Source organism: Eleutherodactylus coqui, chromosome 2, assembly GCF_035609145.1.
Source record: "Eleutherodactylus coqui strain aEleCoq1 chromosome 2, aEleCoq1.hap1, whole genome shotgun sequence".
NCBI lineage: Eukaryota > Metazoa > Chordata > Amphibia > Anura > Eleutherodactylidae > Eleutherodactylus > Eleutherodactylus coqui.
Genome location: NC_089838.1, coordinates 18,090,256 through 18,114,353, shown reverse-complemented (window position 1 = coordinate 18,114,353; position 24,098 = coordinate 18,090,256). Strand labels below are relative to the sequence as shown.

At 45.7% G+C, this 24,098-nt stretch overlaps 1 protein-coding gene across 1 annotated transcript; it reads right to left on the bottom strand.

Moving 5' to 3' along the window:
• Nucleotides 1-1,687: 1,687 nt before the first annotated feature.
• Nucleotides 1,688-19,858, bottom strand: LOC136611141 (ganglioside GM2 activator-like). The gene is made up of 4 exons (XM_066590424.1): nt 19,632-19,858; nt 16,948-17,100; nt 7,437-7,619; nt 1,688-5,377 (listed from the first exon to the last, which is right to left on the bottom strand). Exons 1-4 carry the CDS (start codon nt 19,734-19,736, stop codon nt 5,216-5,218), a joined length of 603 nt encoding a protein of 200 aa, XP_066446521.1. The 5' UTR covers nt 19,737-19,858; the 3' UTR covers nt 1,688-5,215.
• Between the last annotated feature and the right edge of the window lie 4,240 nt (nt 19,859-24,098).

The window sequence follows — 24,098 nt, the reverse complement described above, 5'->3', positions numbered from 1 at the left end:
CCACTGGATAACAGTGATCATGTAAAGTTTAAAAAAAAAGTTTAAGTTTCATCTCCCCTCACGGATCATATCCGTGAGGGAGGAAGAAATTACATACCTAAGGCCCCCCGGATTTGTCTGCGCACCTTACCCTGGCTTCTGTGCACGCGCCTGTCGTCAAAGTGGCCGGCTAATTTAAAATCTCCCTGCTCCTGGCTACCAAACATAGCCCAGAGCCTGGAGATTTCACGGGGTGCCACAGTATGCGGTCCCTGGTCACGTGATCACTGCTATCAATGGATAACGGTGATTACGTAAAAGTTTAAAAAACTTACAATTTCACCTCCTGCCATGGATCCGATCCATGAAGGAAAGTGAAATTACTTACCTAAGGCATCCGGCGGTGTCTCTCAACGAGGTCTTTATTTGCGGACCTTTCCTCAACTTCGGCGCATGCGCCCATTGGCACAATTGTGGACGCAAGTGCAGAAGGGGAGGGCCCAGGAAATTTAAAATCTCCTTGCTCCTGGCTACTATAGGTAGCCGAGAGCCTGAAGCAGTGACCGAGGGCAGCGGTGAGCGGTCTCCAATCACATGATCACGTAAATGTTAAAAACAGTTGAACTTCAATGTTCCTTTCGGTTTGGGCCCCGTTGTGCATACGAACATAAGATTAGGGGCCACAATGGGTATATTTCTGAACACAGAACAAACAGGGGTATCAATTTTGTGGTGTAAATCCTCATTTTCATGTGCACTATAGAAAAAAAAAGGTCTTTAAAATTACATATTTGCAAAAATATGAAATTTTATTTTTTCTCCTCTAAATTGAATTAACTCCTGAAAAAAACTGTGGGGCCAAAATTCTCCTGACCCCCCCTCAGTGAGTATATTAAGGAGTGTAGTTTTTAAACTAGGGTCATTTGTGGGGGTAGCTATCATTCTGATACCTGTGAGTCTTTGCAATCTTGGCTTGGTGCAGGAAAACAAAGTGTGCCTCAAAATGTTGATAAGTAATGTTAATTTTTTTAAATGTGCATCCAGAATAAAGTAAACAGATGGAAATATATATCTTAGCAAAAGTTTGTACAGTAGGTTTGCACATGAGATATTAGTTGAAAATGTGAAAAGATGACATTTTTTTCCAAAATTTTCCCAATTTTGTTACTTTTAATAAATAAACACAAATTCAATTGGTTTATTTTTACCACCAAAATGAAGTACAACATGTGGCAAAAAAACAATGTCAGAATCTCTTGGATATGCAAAACCTTTACGGAGTTATTCTATGTTAAAGTGAAACATGTCAGATTTCCAAAATTTGGCTTTGTCACTAAGGGGTTACGTTATTCATAGGTGCCGTGGCAATAAAATAATCAACTCACTATCACCACACTCCCTTAACATCCTCCTCTGATCGGAGTGGTGTGGAACGACTCAGGTGGTGCAGTGACATCTTCATGCCACCTGCGTGACAGAAAAAGTGCTGGATGGCACTCGGCTTCCTGCAGTGTCGCCGTTATAGTCAATTGTATTCATGACTTTTAGACTACGGTACAATTAATTTTAAAGAATGATGACTGGGTCCATCCCACCCCCCAAGTTCAGTGGACCCAGCCCCTTCCCAAGTATGCTGGGTGCTGAGGCCGGCCCAGCTTGTAGGGATTATATAGACAGTACATAGAAAGAAATAACAGACCAGCAGAGCTATGTGAAGTCACTTTATTAAGTGCGTTTATTGATCATTAGTATTCCTACAGGCAAAAATACATTTACGGCGTGTACAGCCAAGGCACAAGTGAGTCTTCTAGAGACATACAGTAGCTTCAGTACAGGAGATAAGCGGCAGGTGTAAGCTGAACACACGTGGTCCCTATGCCACCTATTATGTGGCCAAATTAGATAAGGTCCAGCCAGAAATTAAGTCAAGTATCCGCATCTCCTCCAGTGTCAGACATCTGATACCAGCTCGGAGCAGATCACCCGCATCGCTTACCAGGATGGTACTGGTGCATCTTGTCTCCACCAGCAGAATGGGTGGAGACTAATTGCACGCCCACATCTACGCCCACAACTTGGGATTGCCTGGGCACCAGAATGGGTGGAGGCAAACTGCACTCCCCCAGCTTCTGATTGGCTGGCCCATAGCACCCACAACCCTTTACGCTGCAAACATACCAAGGATGGGGGGGAAGCACCGAGCGGGAGAAAAACAGCAGCTGCTGTCAGTCCTGGGCAGAGCCACCCAGGACAGCGCCTCAGTGGGACTTCCAGTTTTTACAAGTTTATTGCAAGTTTTGTTAGTTGTGCCATGTCAACATTTTCAGTCCTCGAGCTTCAGTTGTTCCATTTTGTAAAGGTTCTTCCATCCACAGGCGTAACTATATGGGATGCAGAAGATGTGGTTGCACCCGGGCCCAGGAGCCTTAGTCCTTCCTCACACCGGCATTTTTGTACAGCGTTTAGCGCTGCTTTTTCAGCCCAGCGCTAAACGCTGTGCAAAGCTCTTATTCATTTCAATGGGGCTGCTCACACAGGGCTGAAAACGCAGCGCCTTCAACGCTGCCCTTTGACAGCGATGCATGTTCTATTATTGGCCGTTTTCAGCCCTGTATCGCCCCATTGAAATGAATGGGCAGTGGTTTCAGCGATGCCGAAAACGCAGCACAACTTAGTACTGCACTTTTGGCAGCGCTATACACCTTAGCTGCACTGCCTGAGCCCCCCAAAAAATCAATACTCACCTTGCAGGTGATGTCGCTGTCCCCGGTGGCGCTCTCGGGACTTGTCAGCCGGCAGGGGAACTTTTTCTCTGGTAATGGGGATCAGAAATCCCCGCCTCCAATGAGAGATTGCTCTGATTGGCTGAGCGCCGTTGAGTGACTGCCCGCTCAGCCAATCACAGCCAGCACTGAATGCGTCCAATCACAGCCATTTATTCAGCATGCGGAAGCCTTGCTTGTGCAAAAATTTAGCAACTTTTTGAGAGATACGCCGCTTCAAGCCATTTTCACGGGAAAAGGGGGTGTGGCTAGTTAGGAGGGGTGTGGACCATCACATTTATGCATAATTTATGCCAGAATCTAGCGTAAAATATACTGGAATGCTGTGATAATTCCGGGCCGGTGTAGTTTTCTGTGCGGGCACACAGAGCAGCTGAGGTGCGCCATGCTTTTCAATGGTTTCCTTCACATTTGCGATGTTTACACTCATGTGATGTCGTGTAAACAGTATGGCGGCATGTCCTATCTTTCTGCATTTTGCTTTTTAATTTCCCATGTTTCCCTGTGGAGCCTTCTTTTTATCGCATCGCAAAGCGCAAACTTGCGATTTTCCTGTGATGCGATGCAATGCGTTTTTAACATTAAAAAGTCCTATTGACTTCCGTACAAAAAAAAAAAATCGCAGCAAAATAGTGACGAAAAACGCATGTTTTTGCGAGAAAAAGTACCGCTAATGTGGGAAAAAGACGTGATTATCTCACAGCGAAATCATGATCACTAGTGTGAAGGAGCCCGTGGAGTTTTACACGCACAATACGCAGTGCAAAACAAATCTGAATATACCATGCATACTTGCTGCGTGTTAAATCCCCATAGCCTATATTACAGGTGTAATATGCACCATAATAGGACATGCTGTGTCATTTTTCTCACACTTGTAATACGCAAGTGAAAGAAATTCCGCAGGTATAAGGGGCCCAATTTAAATCAATGGACTTTTAGCACCACGTATAAGGTTTGTGAACAATATGTATGTAACACGTGTATCACATACACCCGTATGTGTGAGCCCTTGGAGTTTAGCTCAGTGAAGAGTATTAAAGAACAATTATAGTGCTTGTCCCTTTGGATGATCCCTTTTTACTAGAATAGTGCTTTGACAATGAGTTTGTCACAGTGATGCCTGATCGCTTGGATCAGGATCTGTGAGGGAACCTGGTAAGAAGTGTTCAGTTTCTCTCCAGCACCTCCGCAGGGCAAGTGAAGTATTACACAGCTCCAATTGAAATCAATGAACTGTCCATGCAATATGCCCTCAGCGACACACTTGAGGGCATATTACATGGACCTGAACAGGCAGCCCACTTTATTAACAGCATCTCCTAACAGAATATTAGAAGATGAGCTTTATAAACCAGACAACCCCCAATAAGGGCCCATTCACACAACCGTAAGTTCGGGCCGTGTGCTGTCCGTGCCTTCCACATGGGACTAAGCTTACTAATCGGAAGGAGGGGGTTTGCATTATTTGCCCTTCCGGATACTGATAAAGATGGATGACAGCGTATGTGTAGGCTGTAATCATGGCTAATATTGTAACCCACCTTTCCTGGTAGAAGACACGCCTAGGGCAGAAGGGAACATCTCGAGGGCTATAAACACTTGTTATGTTCTAAGGGCGTATCACACGGGCGAATAAAACATTGATCTGAGAAACTCTCGGACTTGGAATCGTATTTGTAATTTAGCGATTTCTGCTGCGTTTTGCAGGAAAAATGTATCACATCGCATGAAAATCGCATGTTGTTTCAATGGGGCAAGTAGAAAAGTTGCATCACCATCACACAAAAATCACATCTTCAGGCGAGGGAAATGCAATTTTTTCTCTGTCGTAGAAAATGATATGGGAGGTATGGGAGGATGGAAGAGCCAGGAGCAGGAACTGAGCTCCTGCCCCCTCTCTGCCTCCTCTCCACCCCTTGCCACTATTTGCAATAGGAAGGATCGGGACGGGGCGAAGCTAAGTAACGCTGCTTAGCCCCGCCCCTCCCATTGCAAATAGTGGCGAGGGGCGGGGAAGGGGCGAGAGCTAAGTTCCTGCTCCTGGCTCTTCCATCCCCCCCCCCATCCCGCAGACAAGGACACCGTATAGCGGCTCGGCGTGAAAACCCAGCCGATATACGGTCGTGTGAATACACCCTCAGTGTGATCGGATTTGTCATGTATTCTCACCCAGTGATCACCTATTTATTGCTGTATAATAATCCTATTTTACAGATTATTGCCATAGAAAGATCCAGAACCCCTCGCGTTGCGTTCCTACTATTTACACGTACGTAATATCAGGTTAATTAACTTGTACCTGGGAGTGTTAGCAAACAATAAAAAAGGAGAAGAAAAACTGTGCGGTTTTGGAGTCCTTGGCACATCCCTCTCCTCCATGTATAACATGTGGTTGGCACCAGGAGGGGCATCATACGGCTGCTTCTGTGGTAAACCGCCCTACGTTTTCTTCAAATATAAGTGCCCGCTAGAGAGAAAGTGAGTTTAGCGCAACCAATTTCCTGGTCTCCGTGGCTGACGACAATTTTGAGTCGGTAATTGCCTTTGCTGAACCAAGACGGGATGGACAAACTCGGAACTTCAAAGCTGGTGACAGGAAGATAGTAGGAACCCTTCAACATAAGGAGAACATGGAATTAGAGGTTAGAATCTTGCAGGTTCTAACATTATGCAATGAGGTCAATTACAATGTAGCAAAACTTCTGCACAGGTAAGCTTGTCTTCACATTATTTGGGGCAAACATTTGGCGTATGGTTTTATTTCTACTCTGTCCAAGAAACCCATTTAAAGGCGCCAATCAATATGGCTGTACTTCCTGTTACAGAGCTGTCAAGTCACCTGGACACCGAAGTTTAGTGCCCCCTCTCCCAGTCACCTGGTTTTCTACACTACCTCCCTGTTGGAGGCTAGAGAGAAGTGGGCTAAAGGTGTCCCCATGTCAGAAGGTCAGCTGGCATTCACTGGGGAGCGGGTGGGCCCAGAGCTTTGTAGCAGATGCAACCGGTGGAGAGCAAGCTTTTGGAGCATTGGGGGAGCTTCTGGGGTGGGCAGATCATTTGAAAGTGCATGGGGGGTTGGCGGCTGTGTGATGCTTTTGGCAGAAACAGAAGGCATAGGGTGCTTTGGGTATTGTGGGAAGTGATGTGAAGGGGCTGTTGAGGCTTGAGGGGTGTACCGCTGTTTCTGGGGTGGGGGTGATTTGAAAAGCACATGGGGGCTGGCTAATTACTCTATGGGCATGGTGTGTAGTATAATTAATTGCTGAGGGCACAGCCTGTAGTCTAATTTAATACGGGGGCACAGCTTGTAGTATAATTAATTCCTGGGGTTACAACATCTAATTAATTTCTGAGGGCACTGCATGTAGTATAATTCCTGGGGATATGTTGTGTAGCATTAATAATTTCTGGGGGCATGGCGTGTAGCATAATTAATTTCTGAGGGCATGGCGTGTAGCATAATTAATTTCTGAGGGCATGGCGTGTAGCATAATTAATTTCTGAGGGCATGGCGTGTAGCATAATTAATTTCTAGGGGCATGGCTTGTAGCATAATTAATTTCTAGGGGCATGGAGTGTGGCATAATTAATTTCTGAGGGCATGGCGTGTAGCATAATTAATTTCTGGGGGAAGGCGTGTAGCATAATTAATTTCTGGGGGCACGGCGTGTAGCATAATTAATTTCAGGGGGCATGGCGTGTAGCATAATTAATTTCTAGGGGAATGGCATGTAGCATAATTAATTTCTAGGGGCATGGAGTGTGGCATAATTAATTTCTGAGGGCATGGCGTGTAGCATAATTAATTTCTGGGGGAAGGCGTGTAGCATAATTAATTTCTGGGGGATGGCGTGTAGCATAATTAATTTCTGGGGGCATGGCGTGTAGTATAATTAATTTCTGGGGGCATGGCGTGTAGTATAATTCATTTCTGGGGGATGGCGTGTAGCATAATTAATTTCTGGGGGCATGGCGTGTAGCATAATTAATTTCTAGGGGGCATGGCGTGTAGCATAATTAATTTCTGGGGGCATGGCGTGTAGCATAATTAATTTCTGGGGGCATGGTATGTAGCATAATTAATTTCTGGGGGATGGCTTGTAGCATAATTAATTTCTGGGGGCATGGCGTGTAGCATAATTAATTTCTGGGGGATGGCGTGTAGCATAATTAATTTCTGGGGGCATGGCACGTAGTATAATTTATTAAGGGGGCAGAGTGTGTGTTATAATTTACTGCAGGGGTCACACAATTGACTATTATTTATTTCCAGGGTCACAATGTGTATGGCAATTTATTTCTGGAACACGGCGAGTGGCGCTTTTTTCAGGTGACACTGTGAGTGGCGCTATTATTTTTAGAGGAGCCACAGACATCTGGGCCACAAATTTGCAGAGACAAGAATTCACTGGAGAAGTCATGAAAGTTGAACATGAAGAAAACGAAGGAGTCCAGAGGACGTCGCCTGCGAGTCACTCGCTGTCATTGTGTATTCTGTCTGTTACGGTACTCCATCACATGTAAGGTCCACAGCATTCCATTTTGCTGATGTCCTTACCATTGTTAAGGTCGAGTTGCAGTTTCACATGGTGACACCTACTATAACACACGATGGCTTGCCAATAAGGCTTTGTGCTGTAGAAGAAGCGTATTATAGCTGCTGGGACTTACCTGCTTAAATGGACAGTGACACGGCAGTCCATACGTGTGCAGAGGCTCTGGACACAGCTGTCCCGGAGGAATTAAGTCATCCAGAATGTCACAAAAATCATCATAGGTGCAGCTTCCGAAATTATCCAAGCAGGGGATCTTCAACCACTCGCCCATCACTTCTTTCTCTGCTGTAACTTGTATCTATGGGTGGCAACAATAACTATTACACATCTGGCACGCAGTGTATCATCTGGCGGTCATCAGTTGTTCTCCATCATACGGTTTGTAGGGGAAATCGCCATGCAAATTCGTTCACAAGTCATTCAAATACAAACGACTGTGACTTCACGCCAAACAACGTTTGATCAAGCGGCAAGTATTTCTGTAGGTGAGCTGAAACAGAATGACTAGCGACTAGTCAGCGAGTTATCACTCGTCACCATGTTGGCAGCCGTGTTTCCCTGGAGCTATGGGTATCTGATAGGCCCTCTGAGCTGTTTTATGGTAAGACAGACTATCTGCGTAGCAGTTTTGGACTTGGTATAGAGTCCTTGAGATTACATGCAGAGACTGATAGCTTGGCTGCCGGCAATGCTGCTGCGATGCTAAGAGCCAGTGGGAAGACGCTTCTGCAGTGTCGTTGTTATATGTGTCAGGTGGTTTAGTAGTGGAACTGCTGTAGTCCTGCGCATGCGCATTCACGTAGAATCATCTCAATTGATTACACTGATCACACGATGACTGATTAAATCTCGCGCATGCGCACTAAGATAATAAGTGATTACGAGAACCTGGCGGAAGTGCCTGAGTGTAACGTGGGACGCCAGCTACCTGCATACGACCGGATGGAATGGAGTCACAACTAAGGCAGGTTCTAGTCTAATGAAGTTGCTGAGCTGTGTAGACATAAGTATATACATCGGAGTAAGCTCTGTTTTTATTGTGTCTATACTTTGTATTTATTTGTGGGATGGGTCTGTTTGGAGGGCGGCTGGAGAAAGACCACATTGTGGGATCGAAACGTTGCTTTTAAATGGAGAAATAAAAGCTCTTTTTTATTGCAAATTTGGCACCTTGGTATGCTGCTGCAGAGTTACATCTATCTACCTCTCAAACTCAGTCCCAAAAGTTCCCGTATTTCACCTCATGCTAGGTAACTTCTTACTCACTCGAACTACTGCTCTCTGGGGGCTTAAGCCCCACCCACTACACCAGGTCCTCGCCAATGCGCGCTCACCAAGACAGACGTTACCAATAAATAAAGAAAGCCAACCCTTGTAACCAGGGGCATAACTAAAGGCTCAGGGGCCCTGATGCAAAAGGTGAGCTGGGGACCCCCCTCTATCTGTATCTGTACCCGTACCCATACCTAAACCATGCTGCACAGAGACATAACTTGAAGCTTCTGGGCCCCAATGCAAAACCTGTAACAGGGCCCCCAACTGTAATGCTTTATTCATAGCACTGGGCTTCCTATATGGAGAAGAGAGGCCTTATGGGCCCCCTAAGGCTCCTGGGCCCGGGTGCAACCGCATCCCTTGCACCCTGTATAGTTAGGCCCCTGCTTGTAACCATAGGGAATCGAAGTAATGGGAGCAATACCCCACCGCCTTACAGACACAGACATGTATGCTGGAGCTAATGCTGAGATATCTGCAGCTGTTTATACACATCTACACAACTAAATGATGCGGTGCACCTACATGATGAACTTGTGTGTGTTACAGACAGTTAAAAGACCAGAATCTCTTCAGTTCTCTAGCAGTCTATAGCACACAGAATAGTAGCAGCTCCTCCTGCTAATCCTGAGAGGATGGAGAATCAGATGTGCACCCTGCAGAGAGGAAAATTGGGGAAATTGAAGATACAAGGTCATAGAATGGCCAGAAAGAGCGTTATTTATCATACAAACTTGCAGCAGCTTATTCCCCAAAAAGTCAGGTACTCATTTATCATTGGCTTGTGTGTATCTGTTCTCAATTAGGAGAGCTGCTGCTACATTAGTCTGGCAGAGGCTTATCTCCCTGCAGAACAAGGGATCTTTCTTCCCCCAACATTTGCCACCTGACTCAGGACACCAGGATACATATTAGATAGTTGACCTCTCCCACCGAAATCGTCAGGTTCAGACAAGATTCAGCTCATGTGTGTGAGCACCTTAAAGGCTATGAAAAACTTTTAGGGGGAATTTTTTTTCACTTAACCCTTTCCAACCTACTGTCTGACGTCTTCCTACATTCTGATTGAAGCTTGTTCAGCTCCAATGTCAGAAGACGTCCGACAGGGTATTCGTACCGTCTATTGCCAGCCACTCCGCTGTCGGAGCCCCTCTGGCGCATACACACTGGCTTTAGCCAGCAGATGGCACCATTGAACCCTTAAAATTCTTAAACAGACCCTAGTGCAAAAATCATTGTCAGCCCAAAATACATGCACTTAAGGCTGCCTGTCCATGGGCGTTGCAGGTGGATCTTCGTGGTCAGCCTATCTGATAGATAGGCTGACCACGGAGAATCGCGGCAATTTGCAGCATGCTGCGATTTGCTGGCCGCTAGTGGAGAATTGCTATGATTCTCTGCTCATGGACAGGGGGGAAGCGCTCTCCATTAGCAGCGCTATGGAAAGCGTGCATCGCGTTCCCCGCAGCCAGATTATCGCCGCGGGGAACGCGATACAAAAAACGCTCGTGGACAGGAAGCCTAAGTGGGAAAAAATGTTGCCTCACCGAAAGTGCCCATAACCTTTAAGGCCTCATGTCCACGGGGAAAATCAGGCCCGCTACGGATTCTCCATGTAGCCCCGCGGACATGAGGGCTGAAAATAAGAATAAATGAGAATAAACTTACCTCCCATCCGCTCCGTTTCTTCTCTTCGCCGCGGCGTCATCTTCTCTGCGTCGCGGCCGGATCTTCTTTCTTCGGCTCGGCGGATGCGCATGATGACGTCGGTGACGTGCCCTGCGCATGTGCCGTCCCGAAGAAAAAAGATCCGGCCGTGACGGAGAGAAGATGGCGCCGCGGCAAAGAGAAGAAACGGAGCGTGTGAGTAAATCCCGATTTTTGTCTCCCGCGGATCCGGACGGCTTCCATAGGCTTCAATAGAAGCCCGCGGGTCCAGATTTTTTCATGCTCCATTTTTTTTAAAATCCCTTTTATTGACCATCCGCGGGTATTTATCTACCCCGCGGGTGGTCAATGCATCCCTATGGGGTGCGGATCCACGGGCAGGAGAAGAGTTAAAATCCGCTGCGGATTTTAATTCTTATTTTGCCTGTGGACATGAGCCCTAAGACTTATAATCTTTGAAGTGGTTAAACAAACCACTCTACTATCTCAAGTATGTAGAAAGCAAACAAGAATAGAACAAGGGCTGATTGTGATGAAATGCTGTTACTCATAGTCAGGAAATAAGATGTTTACCACAGTCCTTGTATTATAGCCTAATATATAGAGGGGCTGTCACATGACCTTGCAATCCAATCACAAGGATTTCTGATGCGATCTTATAGTAACTTACATGTAAATCTGACATGTGTGAACATTCTCCTAGGGTGGAGATTCATAGTACTTAGTCAAAACCCATTGGGCAGCATCCCCCTGTAACGATATAGTAATGGTGCAAAAGCATATGATCAGGAAAAGCTGTTTGACCAGGAAAATAAAGTGCACAAAGTCTATTATATGAAATGCTGAATGCAGTTGGCATCTGGGCATGCTGCCCAATTAGCTCACGGCACTGGCACAGTGTAAATGTAGGTCAAGCTGGGAGGAGGAAAAACTTGTGAGGCTCTAAAGTAGTGCAAAATATCTAAACAAGTCGCCCCTACATAGGATGGAAGATGACCTAGTGTTAGAAACAAAGTTATCACCAGACAATAAGACAGTAGTAAGGTTGCGTTCATGTATTGGACATTCTTGCCATGTGGTGACCCATGATCCCCACCCAAATGAGTTGAGTCTGAGAAGGGGTTATCCGCTTCTCTGCCTGCACCAAAGACTAAACTAAAGTTTATTGAAGTTGATGGAAGCCTTCGCTAGTGGCCGTTGCATGGAGAGAGAATTGTATAATTTAGCATATCTATCTATATATATATATAAAGACAAAAGCACTCACTGACTGACTGACTGACTAGCCACTAATTCTCCAACTTCCCGATGTCGTAGAAACATGAAATTTGGCACGAGGATAGATTATGTCCAAAATAGGAAAAGCTAATGGGTCCCAATTCGATTAATCAATTCTAGCGCAAAAGAATTAGCATCTAAATTTTACATACGTAGTCTAATTCTCTCACTTCCCGATGTTATAGAAACTTGAAATTTGGCACGAGCATTGATTATGTCATAAATAGGAAAAGTTAATAGGTCCCAACTCGATTATTTAATTCTAAGCGCAAAATAATTAGCGGCCAAATTTTACATACGGAATCTAATTCTCTCACTTCCTGATGTCATTTTATATAAAGGAAATGTCGCATGGTTACCTCCCTGTGGTGTTTCCTGGATAACGCAGAGAACTATGCAAAATGGTGAACATATTTTTTTCCTTGTGTTCTCTAAAGTAACGATGACTTCATTCGTGTGAACACCAGATAAACACCAGTACCAAATTAACTCGGGCGAAGCCGGGTATATCAGCTAGTATTCCCATATGGCTGATTTGCTGTAGCGGAATAATCCCCAGCAAGTCCTCATCAAAATCTACACGATTTGGTGTGGATTTTGACATGGATTTTGCTGTGGATCACCAGCAGATTTTAGCCCTTCGATTGAAGTGAATTGAAGGGATGAAATCTGTTGCAGATCCGCACAAAAACCCGAGCAAAAACCACATCAACTGGTGTGGATTAGGAAAGTGGGCTTATTCCACTGTGGAAAATCCACCGAAAATCCGCCCCATGGGAACAGACCCTAAATGTGGTATGCTGGGAAAGCACACTGATGGCTTCTTCCCGATTCACTGCGTCAGCTGACTAATCACTCCCCTCCTCTCAACCACCGCCTCCCCCAACTCCTGATGACCGCACTCGTCATGCTGAAATCAGGCCCACACGCCATGTGCCCTCTGCTCACATCTGCCCGCGCATGCGCAGGGAAATGAGGTGAAGTTGAGGAGTATCCACCTCCTTTAATCCTCTCCAATCCACTGGCTGACGTCTAAAGACATTCTGATTGAAGGCTGTACAGCTTCGATGTCGGAAGATGTCCAACAGGGTATTTTTACTGTATATTACTGGCCGCTCTGTTGTTGGGGGCCTCTCCAGCATGTCCCATATCGTAGTACTGGCTCTAGCCAGCAGATGGCGCCATTGTATAATGGCAGAGAGAGAAAAACCCCTGGGAAACCCAGAATTAAAAATTGGATTGCAAAGGGTTAATGCTCCGAAACATGGGCTATACGGCACAAAGTGGGTCTCGCAGCGCCCATGCAGTGAAGAGCGGTAAAGTTGCATATCTAAGGAAGCTGCGACCAGACGGCTGCATGGTGCATGCGTGCAATTTCAGGGGAGGAAGAGTTGATGTCAGGCACTGGGGAAGGTGACAGTTGAGAGGAGCAGACATGATTAGTCTGCTGCCCAGTGAGTCAGGAAGTTGTGGGTAATGCCCAGATGACTTGAGACCAGGCATTTACGTACAGGGCACCAAAGAATAAAAGTAAGAATTTGGAGTGACTCTTACGCCATGGCGGTGGCTTAATAGCGAAATTTGTGGTGACCGTCACAGACCAATGGACAGGCTACATCAGACTTGTGATGTCGCCATGAGGCTCAGATACCCAGAATTTCTCTGTTGTGTACATCATAATTGTTTGCAGTTTTTCTATTAACGTTTGCGGAAGTGAAAAGAGGAACACGAGTAATAGCCACAAGAAATGATATCGGGAAGTGAGATAAAATCGGAAAATCACGTTTTTCAAGCAACGTCTGTCTATTTCTAATGCCAAATGTTGGTGCCCAATGTACCCTAGTGAATATCAGAGAGAAGCAGGTCGAGGTCTGCGCCGCTGTACATCTAGGAGCAGCTAAAGTATTCCCCCATGGAGCCGGCCATAGGTTTACAGCTTAGTGCAAAGATCAGAGTGATGACGTCTGTTTGTCCATGAGATTAGTGATAAATATACTGCAGGTTATATAGGGTCAGGATCTGTAGCTACTAGGGTAATAACAGGGTGCGGAAATTGCAACTGCCTCTCACCTTAACCCCTTGAGTGGCACGCCCGGAAATTTTCCGGGACGAGCTCCACTGCTCATAGCGACATAGCCCGGAAGATTTCAGGGCTATGTATCACTATGGGAGCTGCAGAGCACAATGCCACAAGCTGTGACAGTGTGCTCTGCCTGACAGACCCACAGAGAACAAAGCAAGGGCTTTGAAAAACCAGCAGAAGATATTGCCGATCTGCCGGCAATCTCCTGCTTTGTTTACAGGTTGCCATAGAGACCATCGGCTTGTCAGAAGCAAGCCGATGGTCTCTGTGGCAGGGAGAGCTTGGTGCTTGGCTGTGAGAGGACAGCTAGGTACCAGCTCTTACAGCAGAGATCAGAGAAAACCTCCGATCTCTGCTGTGTTAACCCTTTACATGCTGCAGTCTATGTGACTGCAGCATGTAAAGGGCTGTCACTGCAGCATGTAAAGGGCTGTCACCATCGGACCCCCGGAATGTGATCAGGGGTCCTGATGGGTCCCTGTGGAAGTCCCCTAAAGGGACAAAAAATAAATAAATAAATAAAAATAAAAAATAAAAAAAAGTTAAAAAATTATAAAAAAAATTATAAAAACACTTGTCTCCCTTTACTTTGTAAAAAATCAAAAATATAATCACACATGTGGTATCCGTGTGCGTCGTAATGACCCAGAGAAGGAAGTTAATACATTATTTAACCCCTTAATGACATGGCCCCTTTTTTTCTTTTTTTCCTCCCCCCTGTTTAAAAAAATCACAACTTGTCCCGCTAAAAACAAGCCCTCATATGGCCGTGTCAATGGAAAAATGAAAAAGTTATGGCTCTTGAGACGCAACTGCAAAATTAGTTGAAATTCAATGATTAGACCATTTTAAAAAAACCTGCCCTGGTGGGCACGACAGGGTGGTAGGAAACCCGCCACTCAAGGGGTTAATGGCCGAGGGCTCGGAGATAATAACCCAGGTTAAACCCAAACTTGCCTCAACCTATAAAGTACATTGAATACTGAAACGTTTGTCAGATTGCTCCTCACTTCTGGAGAAAACAATCATAGAAACAACACTTTGAAGAAAGGGGTCAGAGGAGGATGTCAAGAATCATTCTGATGAACAGGCGCTGCACTAACATGTCTGAATACACAACTCATCATTCCTTAGCATGGATGGGCTATAACAGCAGGTGACTAGTTCCAGCGTCCTTGCTGCCTAAGAGAAAGGCGAGACTCCAAAAGAGCACAAAAATTGGATCACTGAGCAGTGGAAAAACATCACTTGGTCAGATGAATCCAGATTTCTGATAGGAGGTCAAAATTTGGAGCAAGCAGCATGAATCGGTGAACCCTTAACTATCAGGTGATACTGCTTAAGTTGGTAGAGAAGTAACAGTGTGGAGAATGTTTTCTTGGCACACCGTGTCCTCTGATACTAGTGGATGGATGCAACAATGAATTGCTGAAGCTCTGAAGGCCAGAGGTAGTCCATTGTGCTGCTAGATGGGTGTTTCTAATAATGTGGCTATTTCGTGTAGCTACCTATAGTCATAGGCAGTGTAAGGCTGCACCCAGACCTGAAGGGCACCATCAGATATAGCTAGTGCTGACTGTGCTCTAAGCCTGTTTTGTATACACGGGGTATTGGGACATGAGCCGTTGTTGTTGGTGTTACCATTATGCCACAGTAAGTCCTTATCTGTGTGTTTTGTATCAGCAAGGTCACGTCTGCAAGAATTCTTCACTGACGTGTAATTAAACCAAAGTGCTCCATAGTACAGAGGGATCATAATACAAAAACTCACAACCAGCCAACCTGGTGAAGTGCTTATAGCCAGCGTCAGCCTCCTTTCACAGATCGGCACCAGGACCTCCGTGCTGCATGTGAAGAGGAAGAGCAAGAATATTATCAGCGCTGCTAGAAGACAGGACCCCATTCTGTGCAGCGGGTTTTGGTGTCGGATTGACACCATCATTGGGTCACTTCTGTTGTTCTTCCTCTTCACATTAAGGATTGTGACTTGTACTATGTTGTGATTATTGCAAATGCCCCATAATTGTTTTTCTTCATACGAAACATTACACTCAGAATTTCACTGCAACTTTTGTCACCAGGTCCTACTGGACTATACTATGTACAACTCATAATGTACTTGTACAAGGAAAGACTAGAAGCAATGGCATGAAACTGAAAGGGAGGAGACACAAATTAGATATTAGAGAAAAACTTTCTGACAGTGAGGGTGATCAATGAGTGGAACAGGTTACCACGGGATGTGGTGAGTTCTCCTTCAATGGAAGTGTTCAAGCAAAGCCTGACCAGACATCTAGTAAATCCTGCATTGAGCATGGGGTTGGACCAGATGATCTTGGAGGTCCCTTCCAACTCTACCATTCTAGGATTCTATGATACTTCTCATATGCACAGTCGAGTCACATTATTATGACCACCTCCTACTTTCGACATCGACAGCTTGTAACCCCTGAAGGCTATCTGCTCACTTATAATTCGCTGTTGTCATAGCTAAAAGGGGCCAGTTGCAAAAAGGGATGATTATTGGCTTTCGGGCGAAGGGTGGTGGTATATCATGAGTGGATAAATGGCACCAGTAGGAATAACTGAGGTGGAAACTGCGGAGCACCACGTGCCATTGATGTGAAAGGGTCCAGCTACGAAGGTCTGGACCCTACAGTGAAAATGAACCGGAGGGCTACCAGACATGGCTTAAACGGCAGTATCGGAATTGAACCACCGCTGATTGGCAAAGGGTTACCTTCTCTGATGAGGCACATTTTCTGCTTCATCAAACAGATAGACGTTGGTGTGTCAGGTGAGAAACCTCAGAGAACAAACACCCTGCAGCCACAAGCTGGCGGCGGCAGCGATATGACTTGGGGAATTTTTTTTGTGGCGTTCTCTGAGATGATCATCCATGTGGAAGGACCGTACACCCATACATGTTGTTTGTCTTCCCTCGGGTAGATGGGATCTTCCAGCAAGACAATGTGTCACACGCCTAGAAATGTCCGACATAGTCGTGGAAGAGCATGACCAAGCCTTCCAAGTAATTCCCTGCCCCACTAATTCCCCAGACTTGAACCCAATTGAGTATCTGTGGGATCACCTCAATCATGATGTTCGCTCTATGGATCCTTCCCCACGCACCCTCCAGCAACTGTGGGATGTGTTGCAGTCAGCATGGCTCCAGAGACCTCAGACAATCTACCAATGCCTTACTGAGTCACTCCCAGCCCGGCTGGCCACTGTCCACGCGGCACATGGCGGTTACTCCGGATATTAGTTGTTGGTCATAACAATGTGACTCAACTCTGTTTAAAGAGCTATAAAGACTTACCTTGACTGGAGCGGTCAGTAATACGGTGGTATTCAGGATGGTACACACAGTAATTTCCCCAGGAATCATCAGAGGGTCGGGTAGAAGTGTAAGAGACTGTATTTTACCGGGTAGAGTCTCAGCGTCACAATTAGCCCAAGAGAAACCATTAATCTGTAAAGACATCATATAAGCGTGAAATAGTGAGATGATATTACTAGATGGCACCACACATTCTCTGATCTGAAGCAACACAAATCCACATTCTGGTACTTGGGCCCTTCGGACCACAATTCGCACACCTGCTTCTATTTGTACTGTGTAAGGTTTGAAAAACATGTCTCCTGCGCCACAAAAAATAATGCAATACTCTTCACTTTCGACAATTTTGGGTCCTCAGCTGCTATGCAGACATATGCGTCTCTATGGTAACAGACTACAAACAAACTCTGCGTAGTCTGATCTTGCTATCCTACTGTCTTCCATCCATCCTGTACTAATTACGAATCCACAAAATAAACCGAATGGCTCCCTAATTAGAGACCCCCATCTAGCAGCACATCGGACTTCCTCTGACCTTCATAACTGTAGCGATTTATCGTGGCGTCCACCCACAGATGTCATATCACTTCATCTCTGCCAATCTGAATTGTTACACCTGACAGGAAGGGTTCATCGGTTCATGCTGCTTGTACTAAATTCTGACCTCCTATCAGCACAGTGTAACAGAAATCTAGATTAGTCTGACCAGGCAATGTTTTTTCCACTGCTCAAGGATACAAGTTTTGTGCTCCTTTGCACAGTGGAGTCTCTTCTTTCTGCTTCTCTTAGATAGCAACTGGGCTGGTCAACTGCTGTTATAGCCCATCCATGCTAAGGAATGACGGCTTTGTATTCGGGTGCAGTGTGCTTGACTGCGCTGCGCCTGTTTGTCAAAATGATTCTCGACACCCTTCTCTGACCCCTTTTGGTGATGAATTGCTTCTGTCCACAAGATCCCCTTTCATTGGCTGTTTTTCTTCAACCACACCATTCTATTCTCACCATTACACATGAAACCCCCATGTGGTTGGCAGTGAAATTCTGGCACCGGCTAGTCTAATACCAATGACCAGGCCCTGTTGTAAGTCAAGGTATTAGTGTATCTTGACGCCACCAGCAATTGCTGGTGGCGTCAAGATTAACAGGCGGGGAAACGCCCCCTGTAGGTGATTGGCTGCACAGCGTCTTCTGCACTAGATCCTGCAAGGGCAGTAAAGAAACAATAGAAAAGAGATAAATCGCCCAGCGGCCCTCCAATCACGGCTGCAAGTAGGTCCCCCGGCCGCGGGCCAGAGCCCGGAAGCCCCCTGTCACTGGGCACGTTTTGAGCCACATGTACAGCACGGAGCTCGCAGGCGCCGGCCGCAACGGAGCTTGCAGAAGGTGGGCACAACAGAGCTCGCAGGCGGCGGCCGCAACGCTCACAGGAGGCGGCCACAAGGGACCTCCCAGGCGGCAGCCGCTAGGTACCTCTGAGCCACCAGCCGGCAGTGGGGGAGCACAAGCTACACATCTCACAGTCCCTGCGGTGGCGAGTGTGCCCAATTTCAGTGGCCGAGCGCCAGGGAACGGAGATGACACTCCCGGCGACGGCGGGAAAAATGTCAGTGAGGGAGCTGAGCCTACTGAGCTGACAGGGACCCCAGCAGACAGTTACATATTACTGTTTGTCCGTTTGCACCATGGCCAGCTGCATTTCATTTACACACTGCTTTTTAGTGCCCTTCCACAACCTATTTTTGAAGCCTGATGTGCAGCCAACCAGGTACAGGAGGCGTCACCCCCCTGTCAATCTTGACTCCACCAGGAGTTCCTGGTGGCGTCAAGATACAATAATACCGGAAGTCACTCAGATCACTGGATTTTCCCATCTAATGTGGATTCACACTGAAACTGATCCATGAAAAACTTGTCACGTGATTTTATGCTGGCCTATGGGATCTAATTTCCATACCGGGAAGCTCCGAAAGTGAAAGTTCTGGAGGCTCGAATAAAGTAGCCAGTTAGTGAGCAAGAAGTAGGGAATAGATGGAAGAGAGCATGATGGCAAGATCAAACTGTGGCTTACTAGCTGTTGCAAAACTACAACTCCTAACACTCCTGGCAGGGGCGTAACTATAGAGGATGTGGGGTATGCGGTTGCACCCGGGCCCCGGAGCCTTAGGGGGCCCATAAGGCCTCTCTTCTCCATATAGATAACCCAGTACTATGAGTAAAGCATTATCGTTGGGGGCCCTGTTACAGGTTTTGCATTGGGGCCCAGAAGCTTCACGTTATACCTCTCTGCAGCATGGTTTAGGTATGGGTACGGGTACAGAAACAGATATAGGGGGGCCCCAGCTCATGTTTTGCATCAGGGCCCCTGAGTCTTTAGTTACGCCCCTGACTCCTGGCAAGGTGGGAGGTATATTTTTTCACCCAATAGGTAAAAGTTAGAGACCACTGAGTTAACGGATTCTGTAGTTATTCTGCTTTTTATAACCGGTTATTGTAAAGAACGTATTTCTGTCCCCCGCAGCTCTCAGGACGGTTGTGCCACGCTCATTGCAATAAGCTTTATACACAAAAATGGAGAATGCCTTAAAAAACATATAACCTCTAATAGATTTACAGTAAAATTCACATTGTAACCCCGTAATCATCTAATAAGCGTCATCACTTACTGCTGTGAGCCTCCATGGTAGGCGGTTGACTAAAATTCCTGAAGCTGTCACCAATGGCGCTAGAGCAATGCATGCAAAGACAAAACACATATACATCGGTGCCATTGTGGATGATTGCTGCGTCCAGTCCCAGTTGGCGGTTAACCTACAGCTGATGTTTGTCGCCTCACATGTACTGGCAGAAGGAGGAAATGCTGCGAATGTTCCCCCGCCAGTCAATCACATGACACAACAGCTCAATAGGCTGCTCTGTACTATGTGACCAGCAGCACCATGGGAGTGATGCATAAATTACAGTAGTAAGTACTCTGCTGCCCTCTGCTGTTAGGAAATACAAATTAGTCTTTTTTAATGCTGATAAGTGTGCTAGTGTAGCAGAGCTGAATTTGTAATTTGGCCATGATCAGTGCTAGCCTGAAATTAGACTGCGCCCTATGTGGAACTTCCACCCTCCCCCATGTATATATTGCTCTGATGGCAATCTGCTTGTCCAAAAAGTAGCAAGATAGAGCAGCAGAGCCACACCAGAACAGCTCAGTGAATGAATACTGTAGCAGAACTGAGCTCAGTACATAAATACAGCTCCAGAACCAAGCTCAGTACATAAATACAGCTCCAGAAGCAAGCTCGGTACATAAATATGGCTCCAGAACCAAGTTTAGTACATAGATACAGCACAGGAACCAAATTCATAATATAAATAAAGCACCAGAACCAAGCTCTTACCATAAATACAGAACCAAAACCAAGCTTATAACATACATAACCAAGTTCAGTACCTAGATACAGCACCAGAACAAAGCTCATAATATAAATACAGCACTAGAACCAATCTCGGTGCATAAATACAACCCTACAATCAAGCTTTTAACATAAATACAGCACCGCAACAAACCTCAGTACATAGATACAATACCAGAACCAAGTTGATAACATAAATACAGCACCAAAACCAAGCTCAGTGCAAAAATTAAACTCTAGAACCATGCTCATAATATAAATTCAGCATCACAACCAAACTCATAGCATAAAGGGGTCACATGTAGTTAATGCCGCCATAGCCATTACACATTGCCACATTGCTTTCCCATATCCATAAAAGTGAAAGTTCCCCCTTTTATTAATGCCTTAAGGAAGCAGCCCAATTACGGCTGTAAAGGATGGAGTGATATCTCGCTCACGACCTGAAGGTTGTGGGTTCAATCCCCGCTTGGTTCAGGTAGCCGACTCAAGGTTGACTCAGCCTTCCATCCTTCCGAGGTCGGTAGAATGAGTACCCAGCTTGGTGGGGGGTAATAAATTACCTGAAAGAGCTGCGGAATACGTTGGCGCTATACAAAAAACAAGATTTATTTATTTATATTTTCTGTGATATTTTCATCTTTAGAAACAAAATTCCAGAACTTTTGTGGATTCCAACAGAAAAACGACATTTTATTTAAATTTAACAGACAAAAACATCTTCCAAAGTTCCGCTTCTTCACTGCATGTTCACTCAAAAAATGATTATTCTTTAAAAGCAAAAAAGAACCAATTGGGTAATAAAAGTCACTGCCAATACCGGAATGACATTCACTGGGCTCCGTCTGTGACCAGCGAGGCAGCTGAGATCCAGTAGATGTTTGGATTAGTACTGATAGGACAAATCAGACCTGTGATGGAAGCCCACGGGACACCTTCTTCACAAAGTGAATATCCCAAACGCCTCTCATTCCTTAAGCCCCCTGTCCACGGCTAAGGCGGAATATCGCTAGCGATATTCGACTGCGGGGGAGGAGGGGGGAGCACTGACACATCTCCGAGGTGAGCCTATCTAGGCTCACCGCAAAGAACCACGGCAATCGCAGCATGCCGCGATTTAAATCCCACGAGAAGAGAATCGCTATGATTCTCCGCTTGTGACGCCGGCGCTGCGCTTTCCATAGCAATACTATGGAAAGTTTCAGAGAGCGTGATAAATTGCCCGTGGACAGGCAGCCTAAGTCTTCTCCTATCTGCACCTCTCTCTGGTCACTTAACCCTCTCCAATCCACTGTCTGACGTCTAAAGACATTATGATTTAAGGCTGTACAGCTCCGATGTTGGAAGACGTCCGTCGGGGTTCTCTTACTGTATATTGCCAGCCTCTCTGCTGTCGAAGCCTATCCAACGTGTCACCTCATGCAGTACTGACTTTAGCCAGCAGATAGCGCCATTGTATAACGGCAGAAAAAGAGTAAGCCCCCTAGGAAAACCAGGATACAAATTTGATTGGAGAGGGTTAACCTACTAATTGCTTGTCAACCTGATGAGTCTCCCTTCTTCACCTCCTGAGAAAAATGGCTGATGCATTAACTGCAGCGGTGTGAACACTGGCTAACTGATACTTACGGATCCAAACCTTCAGAAGACATATTGTGCCACGCATTGTATCTTACATATGTGCCGCTGCAATTATTATAAAATGTTATTTTAGATGTCTTCCCATCACTACAGGATCTTATAACATCCTTTCATTGATCATGTTTGCCTTTGTGAGGGCTCACAGGAGGGTAATTTAATAGCGTATTACCATGCGTAATATGCAGTGAATGGAGTCAATGAAAGTACAGTGATCCATTCACACTTGTGTACACATTGCATATAATATGTGCGTGTATTACCTGTAACAGAGCCTTATCGTTCTCTATGGGCAGTTGATAAACGTATGTGCGGTGTTTGGGTGGGTAATAACATAATGTATATATCAGATATATCATTTAATAGATGCATAACAATGGTAGACATAGAAGATTTTTTATGCCACCCGTTGCCATGGCAGCCTAACAGCATCCCACATTCCTGAGACACACATAAGGTGACTGAAGGAACCCTCGACATCACTCAAACAACCTTTTGCCACTATTGACCATGGCATCCAAGTGGTTGCGCTGTTGCCCTTGAGCTTGTCTTTCACTTCATCCGTTGCAGCTGGATGTACAGATGTAGCAGTCACATTTTTGAAGGTGGCGCTCTACATTTGTATTGCAGACCACCAGGCATAACTATGCTATTTGTGTAGTGTGGCTGCTGTCCTTCAGTCTGAAAGGTGGCTTACTACAATAATAGCTTAGCGGCAGCGCGCCGCGTCACTACTACATCTGTATATTACAGCTAGTACACTACCGATAGCACAAGTGTGACTGTTCTCAGTAAGAGAAACCAAGTAATCTTGTAGATATGATACCTTTTAATGGCTAACAAAAATACATGATGTTACAGCGAGCTTTCCAACCTCTCAGGGTTCTTCCTCAGACATAATGAAATAAATCCGAAGAGGCATGCATACACATACACACATACATATGACACGGCATGGACTTGGATGTGATTAATTTGCATAAAAAAAATACCACAACAGGATGAGTAGGAAAATAAATAAATACTTGAATAGTCAACTGATAAAGATGTGAGGGTTTTATGGTCTCTGAATTAGAGTTAGGCTGCCTGTCCAATGGGCGTAGCGATATCCCATGGCAGATCTCTGCCACTCGGGAGCAGGTGATAGCTGACTGCTCTCCACGCTGAGCCTATCTGACAGATAGGCTCACCGCGGAGAATCGTGGCAAATTGCGGCATGCCGCAATTTAGATCTTGCGAGCAGTGAATCGCTATGATTCTCTACTCGTGGACGCCGACCCTGCACTTTCCATAGCAACACTATGGTAAGCTTCAGACAGCGTGATTCGCCGGCGATTTATCGGTGGACAGGAGCCCTTAGGGCCACAATGTGCTTGGCCACAGTTAACTCTATCTTTCTTTCTTTAGTTGTGTGGCGGTGAGACCTCCTCCTAGCTTTCAGTTTTCCAAATAATTGTGTGAACAGCGCCTTGTACATACAAGGTATGGAAGCACTCACCCAGTGCAAGGTGGGTTCACCTATCAGGTACCCACCAACACCCAGAGTCCAGGTTTCTATATCAATTATGATCCCCTTCCAGGATCCAGAGGTCCTGGAGAGACAGAAAGCTCACTGGTGTAGAGAGCTTCACGTAAGGCAACAGGTGTAGGAATGGAAAATACTCTGTACCCCACGGGTCGGGGAAGAATAAAATTATCCCAAGGATCTGATGGTTAATATAACCATACTTTATTATAAATGACAGCAATGCGTTTTGGCACATAGGGGCGCCTTTCAGTTTTTATACTGTTTCTCCAATATAAAGGCCCCCAACTGCATCGGATCGAGTACACAACATCGGAGGTGGAACATGTGAATGTCCCCGGGATCTTATAGTTCTGCTGTGTGTTGGGGTTATGTATCCTGTCCGTGGTCAGTACATGTGAGCAGGTCTTGCAGCTCCTTACCTTACAGGGATAAGTTCCTTTTTGTGTGTCAGAGGGTAATGCACTCCTGATTATAAGGTTCCTCAAATTTGGAAGATGCCCGTAACACAGAAGCGGAGGGTCCAGGAATATGGTTTTCAGACAGTCATCCTTGTGTAGGTA